The 22,244-nt window shown below is 46.5% G+C and overlaps 1 protein-coding gene across 2 annotated transcripts in view; it reads right to left on the reverse strand.

Annotated features, from left to right (window-relative positions):
• Window positions 1-22,244, reverse strand: part of GNAO1 (G protein subunit alpha o1) — a 145,616-nt gene that overhangs the window by 78,529 nt on the left and 44,843 nt on the right. For both annotated transcript variants that reach the window (XM_039558069.1, XM_039558070.1), the window contains exon 3: window positions 15,105-15,246. In XM_039558069.1, coding sequence (XP_039414003.1) covers window positions 15,105-15,246 — 142 coding nt within the window. The remainder of the gene's footprint in view (window positions 1-15,104; window positions 15,247-22,244) is intronic.

Genomic DNA, 22,244 nt, shown 5'->3' on the forward strand with positions numbered 1-22,244 from the left:
ACCTGGAGATGGTGGTGGCAGCAGGACCTCACTATGTAGGCTGCTGGGGTTTAGCAGAGCCTGCAAATGTATCTGCCTTCCTCCACCTACACATTAAGATAGAAACGGCTTTGCTGAGACAGATGTCTCAGAGCTGGCTGGCTCCAGCATCCCTGGCCTGATGTGTGAAGAAGGCAGGATGGCTGCTTCAGAGATGATGGCAATGTGCAGACCCATGTCTCCTTCCCCTCTGGCACTGTGTGTTTGCTACAGGACCTCTAGTCCTGAATGAACGCCCAGAGAGTCCCTGCGCTGCCGTCTCAGTGTCCTGGGATCATTTCTGTGAGACACACCAACTCCGTTTGACATTTAATAAACTGATTTGATTTCAGTTTTGTTTCTTAGTTGCCAATAAAGTGCCTTATTGCCACCACAACAGAAGGACATCCATAAAAGCATGGGAAGAGCAGGGTTGGATTACCCCCAGCCTTGTGTGGCTATTCTGTGCAGAGTGGCTGTCAATCTGTATGACTGTGCCACCAGGACTGTGGGGCACTTTGGTTTTGACTTGGTATGAGAGAGAGAAAACACACAGGCAGGCCTTCCAGTGTTTCTTTCCTGACATCTCACCTTAGAGAGTAGAAAAGGAAGCCTAACTCCAGACAAACAGCCCTGGGAAGTGTGTATGGAACGAAAGGCTTCTGGCCTCTGCCTGTGCTTTCAAAGGGATGCTGACCAGCAGGGCTGTGCTCAGGGTGTGTTGGCAGTGAGCACAACAGCGTTGCTCTCTCTCCGCAGAGGGGCACTGCAGCATTTTTAAGCCTAGGGATGAAGGCTTGGTGGTGAGGATGGTCCACGTGAGCCATCTGCCCTCTTGGGTTGCTCCCTGCCATGTTGTGTGTTGTATCTGCAGAGGCAGAGCCTGCTCTTGGAGCCAAGCCATTCCCAGCGATAACGGATGGGATAGCTTTAGCCCTGTTTATTTCAGCCTGTCCCAGCCAAAAGCTCAACTTGTGGATGAAAGGAATAGCTGTTCACAGAGCTAGGAGAGTACATGCAGATCTGACCTTTAGAACAACCTTTTGCAGTTACAGAGATGCTACGTTTATCACTCCACTACTTGCTATTCTATTTAGCATTCAGCTAGAATCTACTGCCCCTTTCTTTCCTGTAAGAGCTGGAAACAACCATCTAAGGACCTTTGCTGGTGGTCCTGCACATGAAATTGGATCTCCTTTCCTTCCACACATCTCGAGCCCTTTATTTATGACTGCTTCTAGCATATGTCCATCCATATTTAGGTGCTGGTCGCTGCTTCAGCTGCCCTGGATTTACAGCTATAATTTTCTGTGTCTGCACCAAGGTGCTGGTGGTTCAGCAAATTGGTTCACACAACACGGTGATGTCTGGTTCAAGCCCAGAACTGCGGTAACCCTCAAGTCTCTGTGGCTCTGGAACAATTTAATCTCTCAGTGCTACCACCTCTATCACAGGCATCAATGGGCACTTTTCATCAGCAGTCTCCCTTTCCAGACCAACTGAGAGGAAACAGAAATGAAGTTGGTGTCTCCCTGTAGCATGCCTGGACTCAGGCTGCCATTTGCAAAGGGTACTTGAGCAAAGCTCACCTGAATCCTGCCACTTGTCTTGGGAGGAAGCATTGCTTTGATACTTACCCCAGCCCCTGCCCTAAAGGAGAGGAGTTGTCTGGTTCAGCGAAGAAGATCAGAGTGGAGCCAGCATTGCTTCTGCCCACCTGATGAGACCCCACTCTTTAGCCCATAGATGATCACTCCTCTCCAGAACAGCCAAGAGAAGAATGCAGTTCAATGCTGGTGGGGAGGATCAGGGACAAACTGGAAACTGCCCTGGCGTTATTAAACCTCCTTTGTGGTTTGAGTGTAGCAAATTGATCAGTAACTCATGGTCTGAACTAGGAGCTGCATAATCAGTATGAAGCAAAATCTGATTTTTCTGGCTCGAGGAACTTGCTGGACTCATTCTTTCTGATCCCAGGCAATGCCCTCCAGCTTCTTACGGAAAAGGGCTTAGAACCGCACGGTGTGCTGGTGCTGCCTGATGTGTATAATAGGGTTTGTAAGGGCTGCTGGGGAGAACATCTGTTTACATCTGGAATTTAGCTTGCAGAAAGCTGGTGCTTTGTGGTGGACTTGACTCCTGAGCTCAGTTCTCTCCCTAAAGGGTCACTAAAGACTCTTGAGCACTGGAACTAATTTCTGGCAATCTCTTGGAGGATTTCAAGGCAAGTCACACTATCACAATGATAGTGTGAACTGATAGGCTTCCCCTCCCCATCAGCCTTTGCTGTTTATTTGCTGTCCACTCTTTCTTCGCAAAGTTGATGGCAAAGGGGAAAGGGACACAGTACAATAGCCTGTTCACTCTCTCCATCCTTTGTGCTCTTGGATTGGCTTGGAGATATGAAGCTGAAAATGCATGCTGGCAAGCAGAGTGACCCCAGAACTGGGGTCTCACCTGCTCAGGATTTCAGGGGACAGATGATTAGTGGTGAAAAGGTAGCTCAGAGCTGCTGCTGCCTGTGTGAATTACTATTAGCAGCTCTCTCCTCGTCATCTTTCTTCTTTTTACAAATGTATCAGTTGATCATGCTTTCTGGAAATTTGAATGTGGTGGGCATGGCTTGCTCCTTGGCCGTGCCACGCAGCAATGCCCAGGGCAGGACAGCCAGAGGTGTCTGCATGGTGGCGCGGCTGGCTTGTGGTTAAAGGCAGCTGTGGGACACTGAGCCCAGACACTGCCTGATTGGGGCCAGGCTTTGCACCCTACAGCTCCTTCAGGAATGGGAAGAGGAGAGCCAGAAAAGGGGTGTCACCCCAAGAGGTGGCTTTTAAGCTCATTCAATGTCTGTGTGTACAACTCATGACTGAAATAAGCACACCTGTGGTTTGGGTCTGGTGCCTCTTGGTTTCTGAAACTTCATGGCCCAGGGAACCTTGATGCTGAAATTGCTCAGAGTCCTCAAGCTGGAGGACAGACTTCCTCCTCCTGGTACACTGTGCAGGGCATTAGGGTTGGGATTGTTTTAAAGGTGTAAATGTTTTGCTTGCATCACCATCAAGAAATAGAAGATGGTCAACGCTTGGTCTGCAACAACATAAAGATCATCTGACCCAAAAGCTCAGCCCTGCAGAGCCTTACATACTGCTACAAATTGTCCTACAGCCTTCCCTGAGGTTGTGTTCTTGAAGAGAAAGTTGAGGAAATAAGGATTTTTGCCTACTCACTGGTCACAAGACCTGTCTGAACTTGGCTCACAATCCACTGTAATGCTGAATATTGTCTTTTCAGCCTTGATACGACTTTTGCCTCTGGAGCAAATGCAATAAAGAAGGCTGCAACAGCAGCATGCACACCCCACCTGCAGAGAGCAGATTTAACCTTGTGCCATTTCCTGGGTGAAGGATCTCACCACTGGAAATGAGCGTGGGAAGACTCAAAAGCCACAGCAGCTATGAGATGCAGAACTTGAGCTCGCTAGCAAAAGGTGTCCATCTTGCTAGGGGTGCCTGCCATGTGCATTGAGGGCAGCTGGAGTAAGACAAAAGCCTATTTAAAACCAAGGGACTCAAATAAGGACAGCACAGATATCACCAGTTAGAAACATGCCCATGGCAGGGGAACTTGGCAAGAGAAAAGCTTTCTGAAGCTTATAGGACCAATAACAGCAATTACAAAGAATAAAAGCTGGAAGAAAAATGGCTGTGAGACCTTTGGCTAAGGTGCTGGTGAGGTGGTGAGGAAAAACTAGCCTAAAATTCCCTTGTCTTTGGCACCCACAGTGTCACACCGCACCTCCAGATAGGCTGTGCTGCAAACCTGCAGAAAAGAAAAAAATGACACAAATGCGATGACATGTAGAAGGGAGAAACAGAGGTGAGACCTGCTCCTCGCTTGGAAGAAACTAATTTGTAACTTTACAGAACTAACTCAAACTCACTGGATGGTGGCTACTGGCACCTCTTTCTTCTCAGAAAAAACAAAGATTTTTTATTGTCTGTAATATCATCTACCAGCACTAAAAGCTCTCACAATTTTAAATAAAAACTCAGTAAAATTGGCAAGCCAAACACCCTCCTGGACTCAGGAAACTCTACTTCTCTGCCATTGCCTCCTTTTGCTTGGCTTTGATGGCATGGATAGAGACATGGGTGGGAGCAGGGCCGAGCTGTGATCCAAACGGAGTGAGCATGGCTGTGTCCTGCTGTGCCCTTCCTGAGGAGGACTGGGCAAGGAGGTTTCTCCTCTGGAGGACAGCAGATGCTGGCAGTTAGGAGGGAGCAGGATGGGACCCTTTTTCCTTCCCAAACATGTAAAGGGTTCTTTTGGAAATGTAAGTCTGTTTGTATCTTCTCTCATTCCTGGATGCTCCTCTTCTGCTGCGCAGTACAGTCCCCTCCTATCCCTACTGGTAAAACCTCATCAAACCAGAAGCAATTTCTCTGGAGGACAGTCTTGCTCCAGTTTTACTGTCAGACTAACTAAGGAGTAACTGGTTGTGTTCAACACATGACCTAACAACCTGGATACCCAACTGAACATCTGTAAGGTGTATTCAGCAGTTAAGAATGACTTAGTATCCCCCTTCACGTAAAGGAACAAACATCTGCCCAGGGAGGTTCCAAATACAGAAAGGTGGGTGACAACCATGTAGCTACCCTGAGCATTTACTGTAGGATTGCTCCTGTGTGTCACTTGATTCTCCATTCCCACGATCTCCGTGTAAATCAAGAGTAATTCCCCTCTAATCAGTGGAGTTAATCTAGTCTTAAACCAACCTGTAGGAAAATGAGGACTTAATTATACATAGCCAACATAGGGGAATTATTTCTTCCTAAGGGAAAAGTATCTAGCAACAGTCACACCATCAACACAGATACAATGTCTTGCAAACTAGAAACTCCTACAGCCCTGGAAAGGGAATAGCACAGCAAAAAGGAGGAAATGTGTTCAAAGCCTGTGGGTGAGAATTTCTTTGGCTCCTGAGTGGGTTTTGACACTTGGAAGGGATGTGCTGTGCTGCCTGGAGCGATTCCGGGGTGATGTGACGCAGATGTGGGTCTCTGGTGGAGAAGGATGAGGTGTCCTGGGGCCCCCAGCAACTATCAAAAACCCTAAACCAGACACAGGTTAATTCGTGTATCCTGCACTTTTTTCCTCCACATTTTCTCTCTCTGACGACAAGGCTAAACACTGCCATGGTGCAAAATGATACTGTTTCACAGCAGATCTTGAGGCTTTGTTGTTTCTAACCTTCATCTGGAGCTTGATTCTTTCCTTCCTTTCAATGAAACACCAGGAACTCCTGCCCAGTCACCTGCCCCAGCAATTCTGACCTGGGTGAATGGCATCTTTGAGCTCCTGCAGCCCAGGGTGAGGCTGGTCCCTGCTGCGCTGCCAGGCACCCTCACATCCAACTCAGTGGGTGACGCTGAGGTCAAAGCAGTAATTGTAGCTGTTAAATGAGTTCCCTTGTGGTATCTTTAATCAGTTATTACCAAGGTACACAATACTGATTAATAGCCTCAGTAAAACCTGTATTCGGGTAATAAAGTCTTCATGTGTGGCAGACATTCTGCCATCCCCATGATTGATGCAGTGCAAGGGACACGTTTTGAGGTGCCACCATCTCACTGTGCCTCTGTGTGAGGGAAGGCAGCCATTGCACTCTCTCCTAGCCTACGAGAAGCAGCTATTCACTTTGCAGGGACAGGGTGACCCTTGGGTGGTGTGGGGCTTAGATATGGCAATGGCACATTTTAGCTTCCTTAAGGGCAGTGATCAGCTGGGAGCTCTGTATCCTTGCCTCACCAGCTCAGCAAAATTCCCCTTTTGGAAGGATGGGATTTCACAGCCATAGGCCATGAAATGGCTCCTCTGCTCCAGTGTGTTCCTTTGTCTGGGTTAATTCCAGGGTGTGAAGGGAGCGGGCTGTCAGGGACGCCTTCACACACCGCCCTGCTGAAGCTGACAGTGAAACCTGCTCTCACAGAGCGGCAGGCAGCTGAGCACCTGGGTTCAGTGGGCTCTTGGACCTGGCACTCCTGTGAGGGCACCTGACATCGTGTCCCTTGGGGGCTCAGTTGCTTTGGGGTCTGTGCCCAGAGCAGACCGCAGCAGAATACTGTGTCCTGAGTTTATGAGCATCTACTGTAAGCAAGGAACATGTTCCATGTCCCGTGTCCGTCCTCTCCCATGTGCCTGGACACAGCAAAGCAGCTGCTCACTCTCTCCTTCCTCCACTCCAAGCTGTGTCAAGCCCAGCCTGCCTGTGCTCCTGCCATTTTGGAGCAAAGACTACCCCTCACCACCATCCCTGAACAAGCATCATACAACAGAGCCAAGGGATATGTTTTATGCCTTTTTGTGAGTTATGCATCAGAGATCTCTTTAAGGCCAGGAATACCCTATACAAATGTTTTCATTTTACATCTGGAGACATTCAAATAATAGGAACATCGTAGAAGGCATGTGGAAAATAAATATTTTTAATGGCATTCTTAAAACTGGTGAGCAAGCAGCATGACTCAGCAGTGCTTCCCAACATTTCCCAGAAGAGATGGAAATAAATCTGCTTAATAACTGACATGTATTTGAAATGCACTGAGTAGTTAGTAGTTATCTGCAATTGCTGCTTGGAGAGCTGACTTGCAATCATACCTAAAGGCAACATCCTGCCTGCACAAGGCTGTGGCCAGATGCAACCTGAACTTCAGTCTCAAACCTGGTGGTGACTTTCTGGAAGGACTTCAGCGAGTGCCTGATCAGCCATACAGTCAGAAATGTGTATAGGCATCTTTGAAGCCTCTGCCATGTCAGTGTTTAACTTCAGTGCCTCCGTTGCAAGTACATCACATACCTAGATGTATTTTTTTGTCCTGACTTACAGGCCCTTCAATCCCTTTCTGGACAGAAAGGCTCTAGTGAAGGACAGACAGTATCTGCCTGTGCTCACCAACACCAGATGCCACCCAGGGCAAGACCACTATCACCTTCTCTGTGGGGAGTGGCTGTGCTGAGCCCCTTTGGATAGGATGGAATCTGCCTTGGCTTGGCTGTGCCATCCACCAAGAAGGAGTGAATGGAGTGTGCAGCCAGGTCTCTCCTGACCCGGGATCCAGGAGCTGCCCGGAAGCCCCTTTTCAAGCAACAAGGTTTTCACCTTCTCAGGGCTCTGCTCCAGCTGCCAAGTATTTTTGAACACTTTGTCTTTTGTGCTGTCCCACTCTGGTGCTTTCCAGGGGCTCCTGGAGAAGCTGTCTTCCATCAGTATCTTGTGGGAATGGAAAGCAGCACTCCACCTCCCATTAATTCGCCGCAAATGTTACAGTCCCGTGTCTGCTTCACCCTCCCCTCTGTGCCTCTTCCCTGTCACACCATGGCTCTGGCAGCCCTAATTGTGGCTGCATTTGAATAATAAATCACACAGGGGAAGACAGGCAGCCCTTCTTCCAAGGAACAGGGACGGGTGGGGTTTTTTTCTTCTTTTCAAACTAAAAATATTCCTTGTATCATCCAAAAAATCAGTATCAAACACATAAAGCTCATGGAGGAAAAATACATCACTCTCTCAGTGAAAAGAGAGAGATTGCACACAAGGAGGAGGAGGAAAGCCTAACCTTGCTGTGGCACAGGGTCTGTATTTTCACAGGTGAACAGGGTGTTGGACACTTTTAGGGGAAGTGAGGATCCTTTTCGAGGATGCTTTGGAGGACCAGTGTTGTTAATTCCTCAGAAATCAAGCCTGAAATGGCAGCTGACGGCAGAAGCACCATGAAAAAACCAACATCTCTAAAGATGGATTTGCACCTGAAGAGGCTGTGTTTTCCACTATCCAGGGAGCAGACAATGCCAGAAGAACTCATCAGAGATGCTTTTCTTGCTGGTGGTTGGCCGAAGAGGAAGGCAAAACCCATAATTTTAAAACTTTCGGGTATTTTCTATTTTCACTGATCCTCCCATAAACAAACGTCCTCAGACCTCTCTTATCCCTCCACTCATCTAATACCCATAAGGATGGGTAGTCCTTCAAGTGCAGATTGCCCTGCTCTTTCATGATGTCATGGAGAGAAGAGGGAAAGCACTACGAGCCCAAGCTCACCTCTGACTTAATTCCCTTTCCTGGCACCAGTGGCCACTGCCTTGTCCTCTCATTGTGTCTCTCTGGGAATACTCAGGCACCATCTTCTTTAAAGCCTTCTTTAGGTGGTGAAAGATGTGATTAGACTCAGTCTGGAGCTTGGAGTTGGAAAGATGTGCCTGTGGTCTCTCTCTAATCAATGATCCCCTGAGACATCTCTTTACCTTCTGTTTTTCTTCAAAAGAAAATGAAAAGGCTAGTTTTAATTGATGGCATCTGTTCTAGTCAGGGCTTTTGTAGGACATTTAGCTACAAAACTCATCTCAGAATTGGGAAGGCAGCATGGACAGCAAGTACCACCAACCTACAGTTCCTGGCTGATGCCAGGTGTTCACCAAAGAAACAGATCTGGTGGCATTTTAAGGTGTGACCACATCTCTTATTCTCATCTGGCTCACTTAGAAATGATACTGAAGTGCTTCACAATACTTTTCTTCCCTAGAAATGTGTTTCTTGGGAGTGGACTTCTGACTGCACAGAGGCACTGGAAGACCAGGTGAAATTCTATCCCACTCTGTCCCCTGACTGCTGCCCATTCATAATTGGTGTCCAGGAGAACCCAAAAAGCAAACCCAGTGTTTACTTTAGAGAGAGGGTTGCCATGCCAACACCATGGATATCATCCTGAAACAGGACCAATGTGACAAACATGGTGCTGGCATGTCAACGCTCAGCAAGGTGGCAGCTTCCAGCGAGCCGCCTTCCACACGACACGCGTTTCCTACGTGCTACGCGACTGCTGCCCACGCTGCCCTGCCTCCTTTTGGATCCATTTCAAGCGTCTTTTTTCATTCTTCAGGAATTTTAACTAAAACTGGTATATTGGGCCACCCTGGGGAAGTTTGGGATTTTAGAGCTCTTGTGAGTGATTGACAGTCTTCTGCTGAAAGAAAGGTTACTGGTATAGCCTCTGGTGCAGCACTGGCCATGCGGTTCAGTCGCTTGCCTAGAGCATCCAGCTGTTTCTACTACTACTACTACTACATTTTCTGGCCATGATGTGTTAATAGCCATGACTCCAGCTGCTTTTGTCTCTCTTCTGATCACTATCTTTATTAGCAGCATGAGTACAGCAAAGCAGACACCAGTTCTGGGGGAATTTTTTTGCTATGTGAAGATCGCTGTATGTTATAGACTTGATGATCACGACGTCAGCTCTGCAGGAGCACGGGGCCAGGCTGTGCTGCTGCTGCAAAGCAAAGTCTCCCAGGTCCATCCATGGGTCTCAGCTGACTTGGCTGGGATCCCTCCTGGTGATGAGGGAGTTTGATTCTCCCTAAGAGGCAGAGCAAAGACATGGAAGTAAACCGTTCCAAGCTCTTTCAGTTGGCACAAAGGGATATCATAAACTGCCTTTGTGCTCTGCTGTTAATTTACTGCTATCATTTATGAGGAAAGATCTTTTATTTTCAGGGGCTCAAGGGATTTCCAAAGGAGGGAAATACATTAGTGGAATGTAGAAACTGCTGCTTTGGTTAGAGAGACTCCAGAAGTGGTGCTGTGGGGCATGTGGGTCATGCCCTGTGACCACGCAGGCAGAGCTTACTCTGGGCTTTCCCTTGTTCTTTGCTGTCTCCCTCTTTCTCCCACACCCTCGTTTTTCAGCAAAGATTTCAAATACATTGGCCATCTTGGCCAGCAACCACAAGTGTTTCTTGAATGAGCCAACCATCTCCCTGGCAACAAGGCAGGCTGTGACAATAACAAGTGCTTTCCTCTCTGTTTCATGTTTCCCCCCTCTCAAGAAATACCCTGTCCTTTATTTGTTCCCTACTGCTCAGAAATATGAATGATGGCAACTGAAATGCACCTTGTGCAAGGACCAAGAGGGAGGTGTGTGAGAATGATGGCTTCAGCCTCAATGGAAAAGTGACAGACCTTTACGAAGGGCAGGCTGAAATATTTGTCCTGGACTGTTACTTGGGTATTTGTAATACAGTACAGTAAATACGATTTTATGTGAGCTGTGACTATTGCGAGTAGACATTGTCTGCAGCTGGATATCCGGACGAATGCTGACACCAGGTACAAATGGTGCGTCTAGTGCCACCTCTTTATTCCATTTTCCCTTTTCTTCCACTCCATCCTGCTCTTCTACAAAGCAGTCCTAAGTTCCCATCACTCACAACAGCAGATCAGCAAGGACTGGCTGCATCCTCAGTGAAGCAGCACAAGCCCAGGAATCCTGTGTCCATCCCCCAGATCACCCAGGTAGCTAACAGAGGCTTCCTACCAGCCCAGCAGTGCCTGATTAACCTCACCTGCCCACCCCAAAGTTATTAGCAGCCTTTTTGCATTTCTGAGAGAGCTTGGGTTAGGGACACACAGTAGGAGCCAGCTGGTCTGAACAGATACCTGACTCAAATGAAGTAGCACAGTATCTTGAGCTGACGAGTACAAAAAACCAGTTACACAGGAGCAGATCTTACAAAAGAGAGATCCTCCCCCACACTGCTCCCTTCCAGTGCCTGGAAGGCACCAGGTGACAGCGACTGTGACTTTGCTCCTGCCACTGCCAAGCAAGAATGAGAGGAAGACGGCAGCCCCTAAAATCCCCTTTTAGCATGTGCAGAGGGGAAGGGGCTGGAGGCACCAGGTTACTACAGGCACCTCTCTGTTCAGAAGCAGATTTAATGTGGACCTCTTTGCCAGTCACCCCGGGTGGGCTGTTCAATTACACTACAGAAGGGTTTTTTAAAGGACACTAGCCAGTATTTTTAAATGTCCCGGCACATCTTTGTTTGGCTCACAGTTCAGGAGTTGCATACTGTACATAGCAGAAGGTCACCACAGACACATATTGCTACAAAGTCCAAAAGAAAAAAAGTCCCTATCAAAATATTTTAACACTTTAGCAGCTTTTTAGTTTTCCCTTTCATAGCTGAAGCAGAGACACGTCCAGACTCACACTGGGAAAAAGTTCAGTGTGAAGGTCACTGCCTGCCACCTCTGGACCCCAAGTACTAAACCTGTGACCTGTTGCCTCAAACACTTGGATCTGAGCCATGCAACTGATATTTGGATTCTCTGTTGAGTACTTTCTGAACAATTTCAGCCTGTTTCTGTCCGGTTTATGAAAATATGAGCATGCTCCACAGCTGCTTTCATACCAGCCTGCACAGGGCAGGATGCCCATTGCAGCCTGGGACAAATCCAACCCAAAGACATGCCCCAGGCCTCCCAGCCTGGCTGCAGCTCTGGCATTTCATCTAAATGGGATTGCAAGTCTGTATTTCCAAGCAGCTTCTGGGGTCAGCATTGACCTACAGAGGAAGAGACTTTATGCTTCTTCTGGCTACGGTTTCTGAAGCCAGACTTCAGAAACAGATCTTCAAATAGAGATATGAAAATCCATCCTTAACCTGCCCTTCCTGCTTGATCCTTTTCAAACACTTGGACTGACTTTTAGATTCCTGGTTTCCAACCTCCATTTCCCATTTGCTCTGCCTGAGTACACTGAAATGGAATCAGTGAGGAGCTTGTTTTATTAATACATTTGCACTTTAGAGGACCATTTAATCCACAGGCTACATGTTACAGCCTGACTCTTTCCTGCCCGTTAATCTGATTATCAAGGTAAGGACTGAGTAGTGCCCTACAGACCAGCTGGGGAGTCCTGAGTAGGCAGGCTGGACTAAGCCTCTGCCTCTCTTCCTGCGTGTAACCCCTTGGCTTGTCAGGGATCCCGACCCAGGGCAGGGGTGGCCCTGGAGATGAGCAACACCCACGGATGCCACTTCTCCTGCAGCTGGCTCCTGTCTCCTCACTGATGGCTCCTTTTCCGCCCGCCCTCCTGTAACACATGAGGGATTTGACTTTGCACTTGCACAGCTTTTCTGGAGTTTCAGCCTGACCTTCCATGCTGTGTGCAGTGATAACGTGCCGGGAGCTGGCAGGATGTGCTCCTGCCTCCCGTGCTGAAGGACACAAACCAAGGACCTCGGTGCTGCCCACAGGCCATGAACCTTTCGTGAGCCGGGCACAGCTGTAAGAAAACCCGCTGCCCTGGATGAGGAGCACACATAAAAGTGAAATCCAGACTGTTTTGTTCTCAACCTGGGGACAAGTCCTTATCAGCAGAGAGGGTCAGCAAGACCTGGAGCATATGGTTTTTGTGATTTATTTTGTCTTTTTAGGTCCTATTTCCTACATTGATCTCACTTTGACCGCCAAAAGCAACAGGGTTTAGTCTTCCCCCAGTTTTTCAGTTCTGTTAGACTAAATACTGGAAGTACAATTATGGGCAGGAGAAAAATGAGAACAGTGAGAGGATTTGTTTTTTTTCACTCAATAACAACATGCATTTATTAAGTAGAGGAAGGTTTTTTCGCTTGGTCAGGGTGCCATTTGGAAGGGATATGGGTGCAGATCCATCTTCCAGAAAATGGGATGGGCAAAGCAGTAACAGCCAAGTGGTCTCTGGGGAAAACCTGTCCCAGGCCCAAGTTCTCTTCTTCCTTGCTGCTGAATCAGGCTGGAGCAGCCACAGCCCTGGCTCCCCTTCCTGAACTCCCTTCTCTTGGGGGCTTAAGTGATGAGTAGGGGAAAATCCCCCACTAAAAGATTTGCATTGGAAACCCTTGGCTGAGGAATGACTTTTAAAATAGAAAAGCTTTGCCTGAAAAGGGATGAACTACGCAGCATAATACTCAACAAATCGCCTGTTTAATGGCCTCTCTTTATAGCAGCTGCATATTAATAACAAAAGCAGGGCAGCAGAAGCCATGTGCTTCTTTGTAAGATTAAAATAAATACTATTTCATACTAATACCAGCAACTTTCTGTGCCTAAGAGAAAGGAGCAAGTGGAAGATCACAGCCTGAGAGAGTTGGTTTCCTTCGCCTTTGTCTGCTGCTGGATGAAGAAATATTTCTGCCATCTATGAAGGGAACAGATACCCTGAATCACCCTCCCAGACAGTGGTTTGGTTTATAGTGGTTTGTGGCAGGCTTGTCTGACACAGTCACCATGACACCATCGTAAGACAGGAGTAATTCCTCCAGAACTACTTATCTTAGGGGAAACCAGGCTGGGGAGAACTTAATCTAACTTGCTTTTTACTTTGCAAAGCATAACACAAGATCCCTATTGCCATAAAGCATAAATTGAAACAACAGTGGTTCACACTAGACATAAGGAGAAATCTTTTCATCATGAGGAATGTAAGAGCAGTGGAGCAGGTTGCCCAAAGAGGGTGTGCAGACTCCATCCTTGAATGATTTCAGACCCAACAGGATAGAGCCCTGAGCAACCTGGTTTGACCTCAGACTTTACCTGAGCAGGGGTTGGGCTCGACACTTCCTGAGCTCCTCTCCAGCCTGAGTTACCGTACAATCCTAGGAACATTTGGCATCTTTTCCATGGGAATATGAACGGACACAACATTCTGTTCAGCCCAGTACTCCACCTCTCATTCCTGGCAGTCCTGATAACAGCTCTCCTCCTCCACACCCTGTACTGTGCCAGGCCTGGCACTAAAACAGTGATGAATTTTCCCTCCTCAAATTAGGAATTTAAGCATTAAAAAAAAAAAAGGATTTTACATTTTAAAGCTGTCTGCCACAGACTATTTATCAGACATGGAGAATGATTTGTTTCTGTTTTCCCAGGCATAGGTTTTTAGCTGAACGAGATACATTGCCTTGCTGAGAGCTGAGTCACCAAGTAATCAACAGATTAATGTATTCAATTTGAAAGCCATCAGCATTAGTTCTCGGCAAGCTCACAAGAACTCCATTATGGTATCATCTCCATGTTTGGGATGGAAATGTCTCCAGGATTTAGAGTTCCTATGGGAAAATCCCTAGATGCAAAGAAATCAAAGTACCTCTTTGCAATTGGGAGAAATAAGGTACCTCTTCATACAGAAACACCACAGCAGGATTTTGGCATCCATTCTAGTGAATGCTTTTATTATCAACACTCAGATAAGGAGTTTGGAGTATGTTGTACATCTGTCATTTGATAGCTATCTAAAAATAGTCATGACCAACTCACTGGCATATACGACTTTGCCTTTACCAGGTCTTTAATCTGAAATTATTTTATTTCCAGTAAAATCAAGTAGTTTTACTTTCTCTGGGATTGCTGCATGCAAAAAGGGTGGTTTTGACTTCACTCTAGGGTTCTGAGTTCCTCTGTGTGGGTTTGGTCTGAGCCAGAAATGCAATAAGGCAAGGCAGAGGCTGGCAGGGGCACCTCACAGAGGAGCCACTGTTTAAAAATAGGGAGCTGGTGAAAGTAATCACAGAGTAGCAACTGTAAAAGGACAGGCCTAGGTGTGTGGCACAAGAAGGCTGCCAGGCATCACATAGCTGTTCTGATAAGACAGATGCCAACGCTGCTGCCTAAGAGCCTGTCCATACCAACCTCACTGAAATAATACATCCCTTTGCAACCGAAGTCACTGTTTGGGTACGCTTAAATGGGGGATGTGTGAGTAGAAGCCAGTCGAGCCCCAATCACATTAATCCTAAAAGTTTTCCTACATTAGCAAGCTGGTGGAAGGGCTTTGAACGGCAGCAAGACTTCTCCCTGATTCATCCGTCCATGCAGCCTGTGTGTCCAACACGTGCACAGGAGACAGGACACATGTTCTCACTGTTTCCTCAAATCTACCAGTACCTCTGTCTAGGCTGTCCCTAGACAACAGATTATTTTTCTGCCCTGGCCTGACTACTGCCAGGGCATGAGAGATTGTAGCTGTTGTGACACAGTGGTCCCCAGGGCTACACTTCCCAATGTAAGTGTACAAATGGCACATTGCATGGAATTGCATCTGTTCCACAGACTGCATGTGCAACAGGCATACAACAGTGATGTAAATTTCCTCCTCTCCCTCCTTATCCCTCCAAGGTACTGAGATTGTGCAAATGCCTCCTGTTCATGCTCTGGAGTCTCTGGGTGCTCAGCTGTCTCTATGCAAGCAGTGGTGATTGTGACTTACCCGTCGTTCCTTATCACCGTACTCAATGCCCAAGGTATCCATGGCACGGACAATGGCTGCCAGTGACTGTATAGTGTTGCTGTACACCACTGGCTTGTACTGCTTCACGTCTTCTCCAGAGAAGCCATCCTCATGGATGATCCTGAAGAAAATGCAAAGGACAAAATCTCTTGAGAATGTAATTTCAGTGGGAGAGACATTTAAAAGACAGCTGTGCTCTTCTGAAGAGCACATCTGCTGGCTTGATTCACTCAATTTAGTCAGCATTTCTTTTTAAACCTTTCTGGTTGTTCACCAGTAGTGTGTCTGAGCCCAGTGCTGGAATTAGCATCCCTTTTGCTCTCTATCAAGAAGGTTTTGTGCACAGTTGGTGCATGTGGTACCTCCTTCCCAAATGAACTGCAAACACTGGAGCCTGGAGCACCTTGTGTTTGCCCGCTCAGCAGCCACAGCAGGGAGGTTTCCAGGTCCTACATTACCTTCCCAGTCAAGGTCTATGGAAATATGTTCAGTGCGGACAAACGACCATCAGATCAGATCTTAACGACTGAAACAAGTGAGAGAAACCCTCTAGTTCTTGTCTAGTCCTTTTAGTAGTAGTAACTCCTGGGGTACCTTACAAAAGGAACCAGATTCGAAATACCCCTGTACACACGGGGACTCGGGCATGGAGAGGGGAAGTGTCTTAGTTATGAAGCACTTTAAGTACTTACCCTTCACACTTCCTCCCCCCTCCTTCTCTCTCCTTTAGAATAAGTGCTGAGATTTTTTTTTGCCTTAAGGCATGTTATGTTATCCCTTCCCAAAGCAAGATGGGAATGTGACCCACAGTCCTACTGGCTCTGCACACTGGATGCTCTGTGCATTGGTCTCTATTAAACTCTGCAAAGGAACTATTTGATGGTGCAAGTTATTGCAGTCCCTTGCTCAGGTCAGAAGACTGACCCCTGTAATTTATTCATCTCTAAGTAACTCCAGAACTAAGCCTGGATGTGTCTACAAAACAGCTAGGATTTGCAAAGCTAATTGTGTTTGACAATAATTCTTCCCAGTGAAGACATAAGTTATGATCCTATCTTAAATGTCGGAAGAGAGGATGATCTACTTAGCTAAAGTGAAATCCTTGTTTGCTCATCCTCAGATGTCACTGGACAACAGAGGGTCCTTCAGTAACAGATGTGGTCTCTGATAAAACCTAGCACCCTTTCTGTAACAGGATTTTTGATTCCTTTTTTTTCTAAATCAGATACACACCAACAAAGGTCCTGACAAGTGCTCGCATCCCCTGGGAGAGAGGGAGGACTAGCTCACACCACGAGCTTGCAATAGATACAGTGCTGGGATGGAAAACAGGGCTGGATGCTAGCCCAGTGTTATTAACAGATGACTACATGAAGAACAAGGCTGGTAGAAACATGCTGACCAAGACAGAGATCTCCTTCCCTGATGTGAAGCTCACAGAAAGGTTTGCTAACACAAGTGACTGACTCTCTGCTGTCCCCACCACAACCTTTGCTTACTCAACACTGAACACTGAGCTCCTGGGAGGAGCTGCTCAATCAAGCCCTACATCCTGGAAAAACATGACTACAAGCAAAGACAGCCTCAGACAGACGATAATTCAAATCATTTGGTGATGAAAGTTTTAAGCTACTGATCTGAGAAACTGGGCAGAGCCCCCTGCTTGGGTACCCTCCAGCAAAGGCAAATGGTGCTGGTGTGCGGGAACAGCACAGGGGGCTGCTGGTTCCCCTCACCTAAGCTGAGGAGAACAGGGGTGGATGAAAACCTTTCTGACTTAATAGATCCAGACTTGCCAATTTGCCAAAAAAATTTCTATAGCTTGTTTTGATTTTGATGGAGCTATAGGCAACAGCAGATCTTGTACTCTGTAGCTTTAATTTTTTGTGAATCCAGTGATTGTGGGGAGGTTTGGAACAGTAGCATTTGAGTGATGGGGAAGGAGGTGAGGCAGCAGAGCCATGTATCAGCACTGGATCTCATGGATCATTTACTGTTACTCAGACAAGCTGCTGAACTTCTGGGAAATGTGTTCTTTGCCAAAAGGAGCAGTCAAACCCAAAGAGTTATGGGTGGCACAAGGCACAAGGATCTGCATCAATTCTGTTTGAATTCAAGAGAGACTGTACAGCACCAGTGCCTCCCAGCTCTGAGCATGACAGCAAGAAGCACAGTAGAGCAGGGGTCCCACAGGAGGCAGGCAGGCAGTTTGTGAAAGCATCACCAGGAATAATTAATTCTTTCTGGGTGGTTGGCTAGCGGCTGGATTTTGGGGCAAGCAAGAATAAACGCTGGGTTTTTGGGCAACTAAGAGAAGGAAACATAAGAAGGGGAAAAGAAAAGGGTGAGGACAGGCACAAGGGGCAGTGTAATGGCCTCAAAAGGATGCTGCTGAAATTTATTTGGTCCAGCTGTTGGCCAGGCTGGAGGAGATGGGAGTGATGTCCACAGCTTGGGCTGGATTTGTTTCTGGCTATCACTGACAGACATCAACTCAGCAATTTAGAAGGCAAAAAGAGGGCTCAACAGCTGTATGGGGAAAGAGGTGAGCTTTGGTTTCTGGTCTTCCTCAGAGTTTAAACTGTTTTTAGCTTTGTGCCATGAAGTTGGTGCCTGACATTTTCACTTCTAAATACTCCAAGCCAGTAAGTTCCCTATCGAGTAACAGGGCTCTTGGTGCTGAAGAGGCAGAATTAAGGGATGGAGAGTGGCTCTGGGATCCCTCAGTGAACACACTGGCAGCTGGGCAACAACACTGCCGCCGTTCAAACACAGAAGGAAAACTGATTCTTTTAAAGGGGGCAGAAAAAGCATGGAGAAAAAACACCCTGATTGTTCCTGTGTGAAATCTCTCTGGGAAGGCAGCCATGGCGATTGAAAGCAGCACTGTGGATGCCAGTATTGAAGTTTTGCTGTAGGAAGTACCTACGGATTAATCGATCACGCAGTTAGCACATTACCTAATATTTGTGCAAGCAAATCCCCCCTGACACAAAGCCTGCTAGGGCACTGTGAACTGGTTTATTGTCCTCTATGCTTTTCACAAATGTTTCTCCATTTGCTTGCCTTGGTGATCTGATGGCTCTAATCCCAGAGCAGCTTTTTCCATAGTCCTTTGGAAACATTCATGCTGCCACTCACCTGTTTGGGATACACCTTTCTTCTTGCCTGCTATTGTGCTTTGCTGTCTAGAGGACATTTAAAGCTCCATAACTACTCCTGGGAGGTGTATTGCTATGGGACATGGCTTGAGCCAGCTCCTGCTGCCACAGGACATGAGAAGCAGTGGGGTTTGTGTGCTGTAGTGAGCTGTGACCATTAAAAACATACAGGTGTAGGAACTAATAGAAGTGAGCAGCATGCCAAGACTGTAAAATCTTTAAAGGTTTTGACAGGGTGAACTACTCCTTAAGCAACGTGCAAATTATGGGAGCAGAGGGTTTTCAGCACCAAAAAAGTGAATCCTCTGTTTTCTAAATGGCATATATTTTTCCCAGTGTCCGAATTACAAAGGAAACTGCTGCAAGCAGGTTCCTCTTTGCCACACTAGAACTGGTTGACTCCAGGGCAAAGGAAGAAAAGGGATTTAAGAGGATCCCCAGGGGCTGGGGGGGGGAGAGTGTTGTAATTTAAAAAAGTGATTCTGAGCAATTACAAAGCCATTTCATTCACCAAGTGACTAATAAAACACTGTGCTCTAAATGGAATGGTGAGAGAAAACTGAAGCAACCTGATTGCCTAAGGTACCCACAAATGCCTGCTCCCCTTCCCTCAGCTGCTAACAGCAAAACCCATATGTTGGCATGTTGTGTTGTTGTACTCATTTCAGAATGGCAGTAACAGGCAGGTATTTGCTGGAGAAAATGGTTCCACCACAGATCAGATCTTCTGCCATCCCCCAGCAAGTCATTAATCCTGAAGAAGTGCCCAGTGCCTCAGCAATTATTGCTTAATTACAAAATAAATGAAATACTTGGAAACAGGGGGTGCATTCTGCATAGCAGCTTGCTTTGGCTTCCGTTCAACAAAGCACTTACGTGCCTTCAGCCTTTCACTACACAACGAATGCATTAAGAAGGCAAAGCCAGAGATGATTCTGCCGCGTGTCCCTGCTGATATGCACGGCCCCAGCAGCTGTGGAGCAGCGGCTCTGACACACCACGACAGCTCCAGTGCAGTAGGGCTGGATCTCACCTGGAGGCTGATCTCACCACGGAGCCAGTTTGCCCAGCTCACTCCTGAGGGAAATACATGTCCATCATCCTGAAAACTTCCTGGAGCAGAGGCTACAGTCATCGTCATTCCCATACACCAGCTCCAGCCAAGCTATTCCAGCCCTTCCAACCTGAGCCAGGTTTAGTAAACACACTGACACTTGCCTACACCTTCTCCAAGCAGGTCCTCCTCCTCCTCCTCTTTGAGGCACAGTGCCCCAGACTAGACCCAGTCCTCACCTCTCCAGTCTGCCAAGATCATTTGAAGCTGTAAAGTTTATCCTCTGATATGCTGAAGCACCTCTCCCAGCTCCACATCAATGCCAGGAGTAATGACGTATTTCCATCCATGTTTCACTGATGGAAATTTAGAAGGAAATTGACATGGACCCCAGTGGAGTCCTGACTGACAGAGTCCTCTGCTCGGACCATAGGCCACTGATAATTGTATACTTTGAGAATGAGTTGTGCTAGTCACCCATTTTTGTGTAAGACCTGTAGTAGGTTTATCTGCAGTATTTTTCCAGGTCACTTTATAAAAATCCAGTGGACTCTGACAAACCCTTCCCAAAATCTAGATATGGCACCAACTATTCCTCTCCTACTTCTGCTGAAAATCAAATGAGACTAGTTTAACATGCCTCATTTTTGTATAATCCATGCTGGATGTCACTCATCTCCCTTTTTATCTCCTACCTGGTTGCAAATTATATGATTGATAGTTCAATTCTCTTGAAAGCTTCTAGAAGTTGACTGGTCTATAATTCTTACTCCTCTTTTCTCCCTCTATATTTAGAGACAGGCACCATGTTTACATTTTTTTCCCTGTCTTCTGGTGCCTCACCTGCCCTCCAAGAGCTCTTAAGGAGAAGTGTTTGTATTTCTGAGATGGCGCCTATAAGTATGTACTAAGAATTTCCTTAAACATGGCTGACCTGAAGACATTTAATCTTACTAAACTTGTCCTTTCTGTGCCAGAAGGAGGGAATGGCATGCTCAGCAGTGGAGATTTGTGGACATCCCTGCATCCCCTCTTGCTTCCAGTGCTCAGCCTCCTCCATTCTTTTCATAGCTTCACATGCAGGTTCTTGTGCCCCAATTGACAATCCCTGTCTCGTCTCCTACCCTTTGTCATCGCTCCAAAACCTCAAGCCAATGCCTCTGAAACATTTCCTGCAAAATTCAGGGAACTTTGTGTGGCTTCAAACTGTCTGCATCACTGTGAAAGACATACTTATAAACTTCCAATTGCCTACTAGAGAAAATAAAACCCATACTGTTTCTGTTTTACCTAAGATGATTTACTTTCAATCAGCAAGATGTTTCCAGCTGAATGAAGTTTTCCCATATCAATGCACATCCCTACAATTACAGTGATTTGCTTGAATAAAACCAGGCAAGAAATCACCAGGAGATTATTATACTCGAAGTGTATTGCAAGCAAATACCTTACAAATGAACGGTCCAGTTCCTATAAAAGCAGACCTGCTGCCCACCTTCACTGGGACAAATTAAGGAATTGAAAGGTCATTGCACAGCTTTCCTACAGAGCCCTGTGCCTTGGTGATGAGTTTCAGCTCTCGGGGCTCTGGGACACCGAGCTGGTTTGGGCTGGCAGTGGCACCACCCTGCGTGGCACCCACAGCTCCCCTCCAGCCTGGGTGGCTCCGAGCTCCTCAGCAGCATCTCCTTCCAGCTCAGGAAAGCTCAGGTCTCCAGAGTGTTCCAAGTCCACATGACACTGTGGGCAGGGAAAACCTCCCAGACAATGCAAAGTGTGTGAGATGATGCTGGTGGGTGTAAAGTGCTGCTTAAAAGGGAGAAGGTGACTCGGGCCATGGTAGAAGGGAGGAGGCATTATAGGGACAACTGAGCATTCAGCCCACAGACACATTTTTGTTCAGGGTGTTGAGAGTCCCATTAGTACATTCACGTTCATGGTACAGACTGATCAAAGGTGGATTTTCGATGGAGAATCTTGGAACAAACACATCACAGAATCTATTTTTCAATAGCTCATCAAACTTTTCAATATTTTTCTTCTCCCTTCTCCCCCTATTTTTCTTTCAAAAATAATTTTTCTCATCTCCTACCCAGAATCAGGCAGGTTATTCTGGTGGGGCTGGGCAGAGTTTGAGTCAAAAGAAAAAATCTAATTCTGAAGAAAACTCTGAAATCTTTCTTTGTAAATGGGGAAAAACAGCACAAAAATCTGACTTTAATATGTAGAGAGGAGGATGATCAAATTCTGATGGAAAATCTCCTGCTAATCAGCTACTTTAAATTTATTTTTATCTTGATATGAGGTTAAAAACTTTGTTTACAGGGGAGTTATGAAGCTAAATTCCAGCGATTCTCTTCTCACTCATTTAATAGCCTGAAATGCGATTAAAAACTCCTGGATTATGTTAAACTAAATCAATGCAGATGCCCATGACCTTGTGTTCAAAGACTGCAAAGGCACAGTTCAGACCTCCGTGACAGGGTGCAAATCTCTCTAAACTCTCATTCTTCTTCCCCCCAGCTGTGCTAGAATGCCATGTTGTACATCCTATTTCCACAAGAAATTCTTCGAGATGAAAATTAGGATGACTGTTTGCCTACATGCCCTTTTTTTAAAAAAGAGAAACAACTTCCTTAGTCAGGGTCATCTAAAAACTGCAAATGGAGCTCCTTTTAAAAAGCATAATTTTTTCAACCTGGACTTTTAACACTGGTCCAAGAAATACTGATGGAGCCCTGTGATAGGCACCCAGCTGGGGAAAATCTCCTTTCTGAAGGAAATACTTTTGGGTCACTCAAAACTGAATTCTTACCACCAAAGTATTTCTTGCATGCAAAGATATTATTCTAACTAACCAGATGGTTCACGTTAAAAAATAAGCAAATCCATCAGGCGATTGAA

Source organism: Corvus cornix, chromosome 11, assembly GCF_000738735.6.
Source record: "Corvus cornix cornix isolate S_Up_H32 chromosome 11, ASM73873v5, whole genome shotgun sequence".
NCBI classification, from domain to species: Eukaryota; Metazoa; Chordata; class Aves; order Passeriformes; family Corvidae; genus Corvus; species Corvus cornix.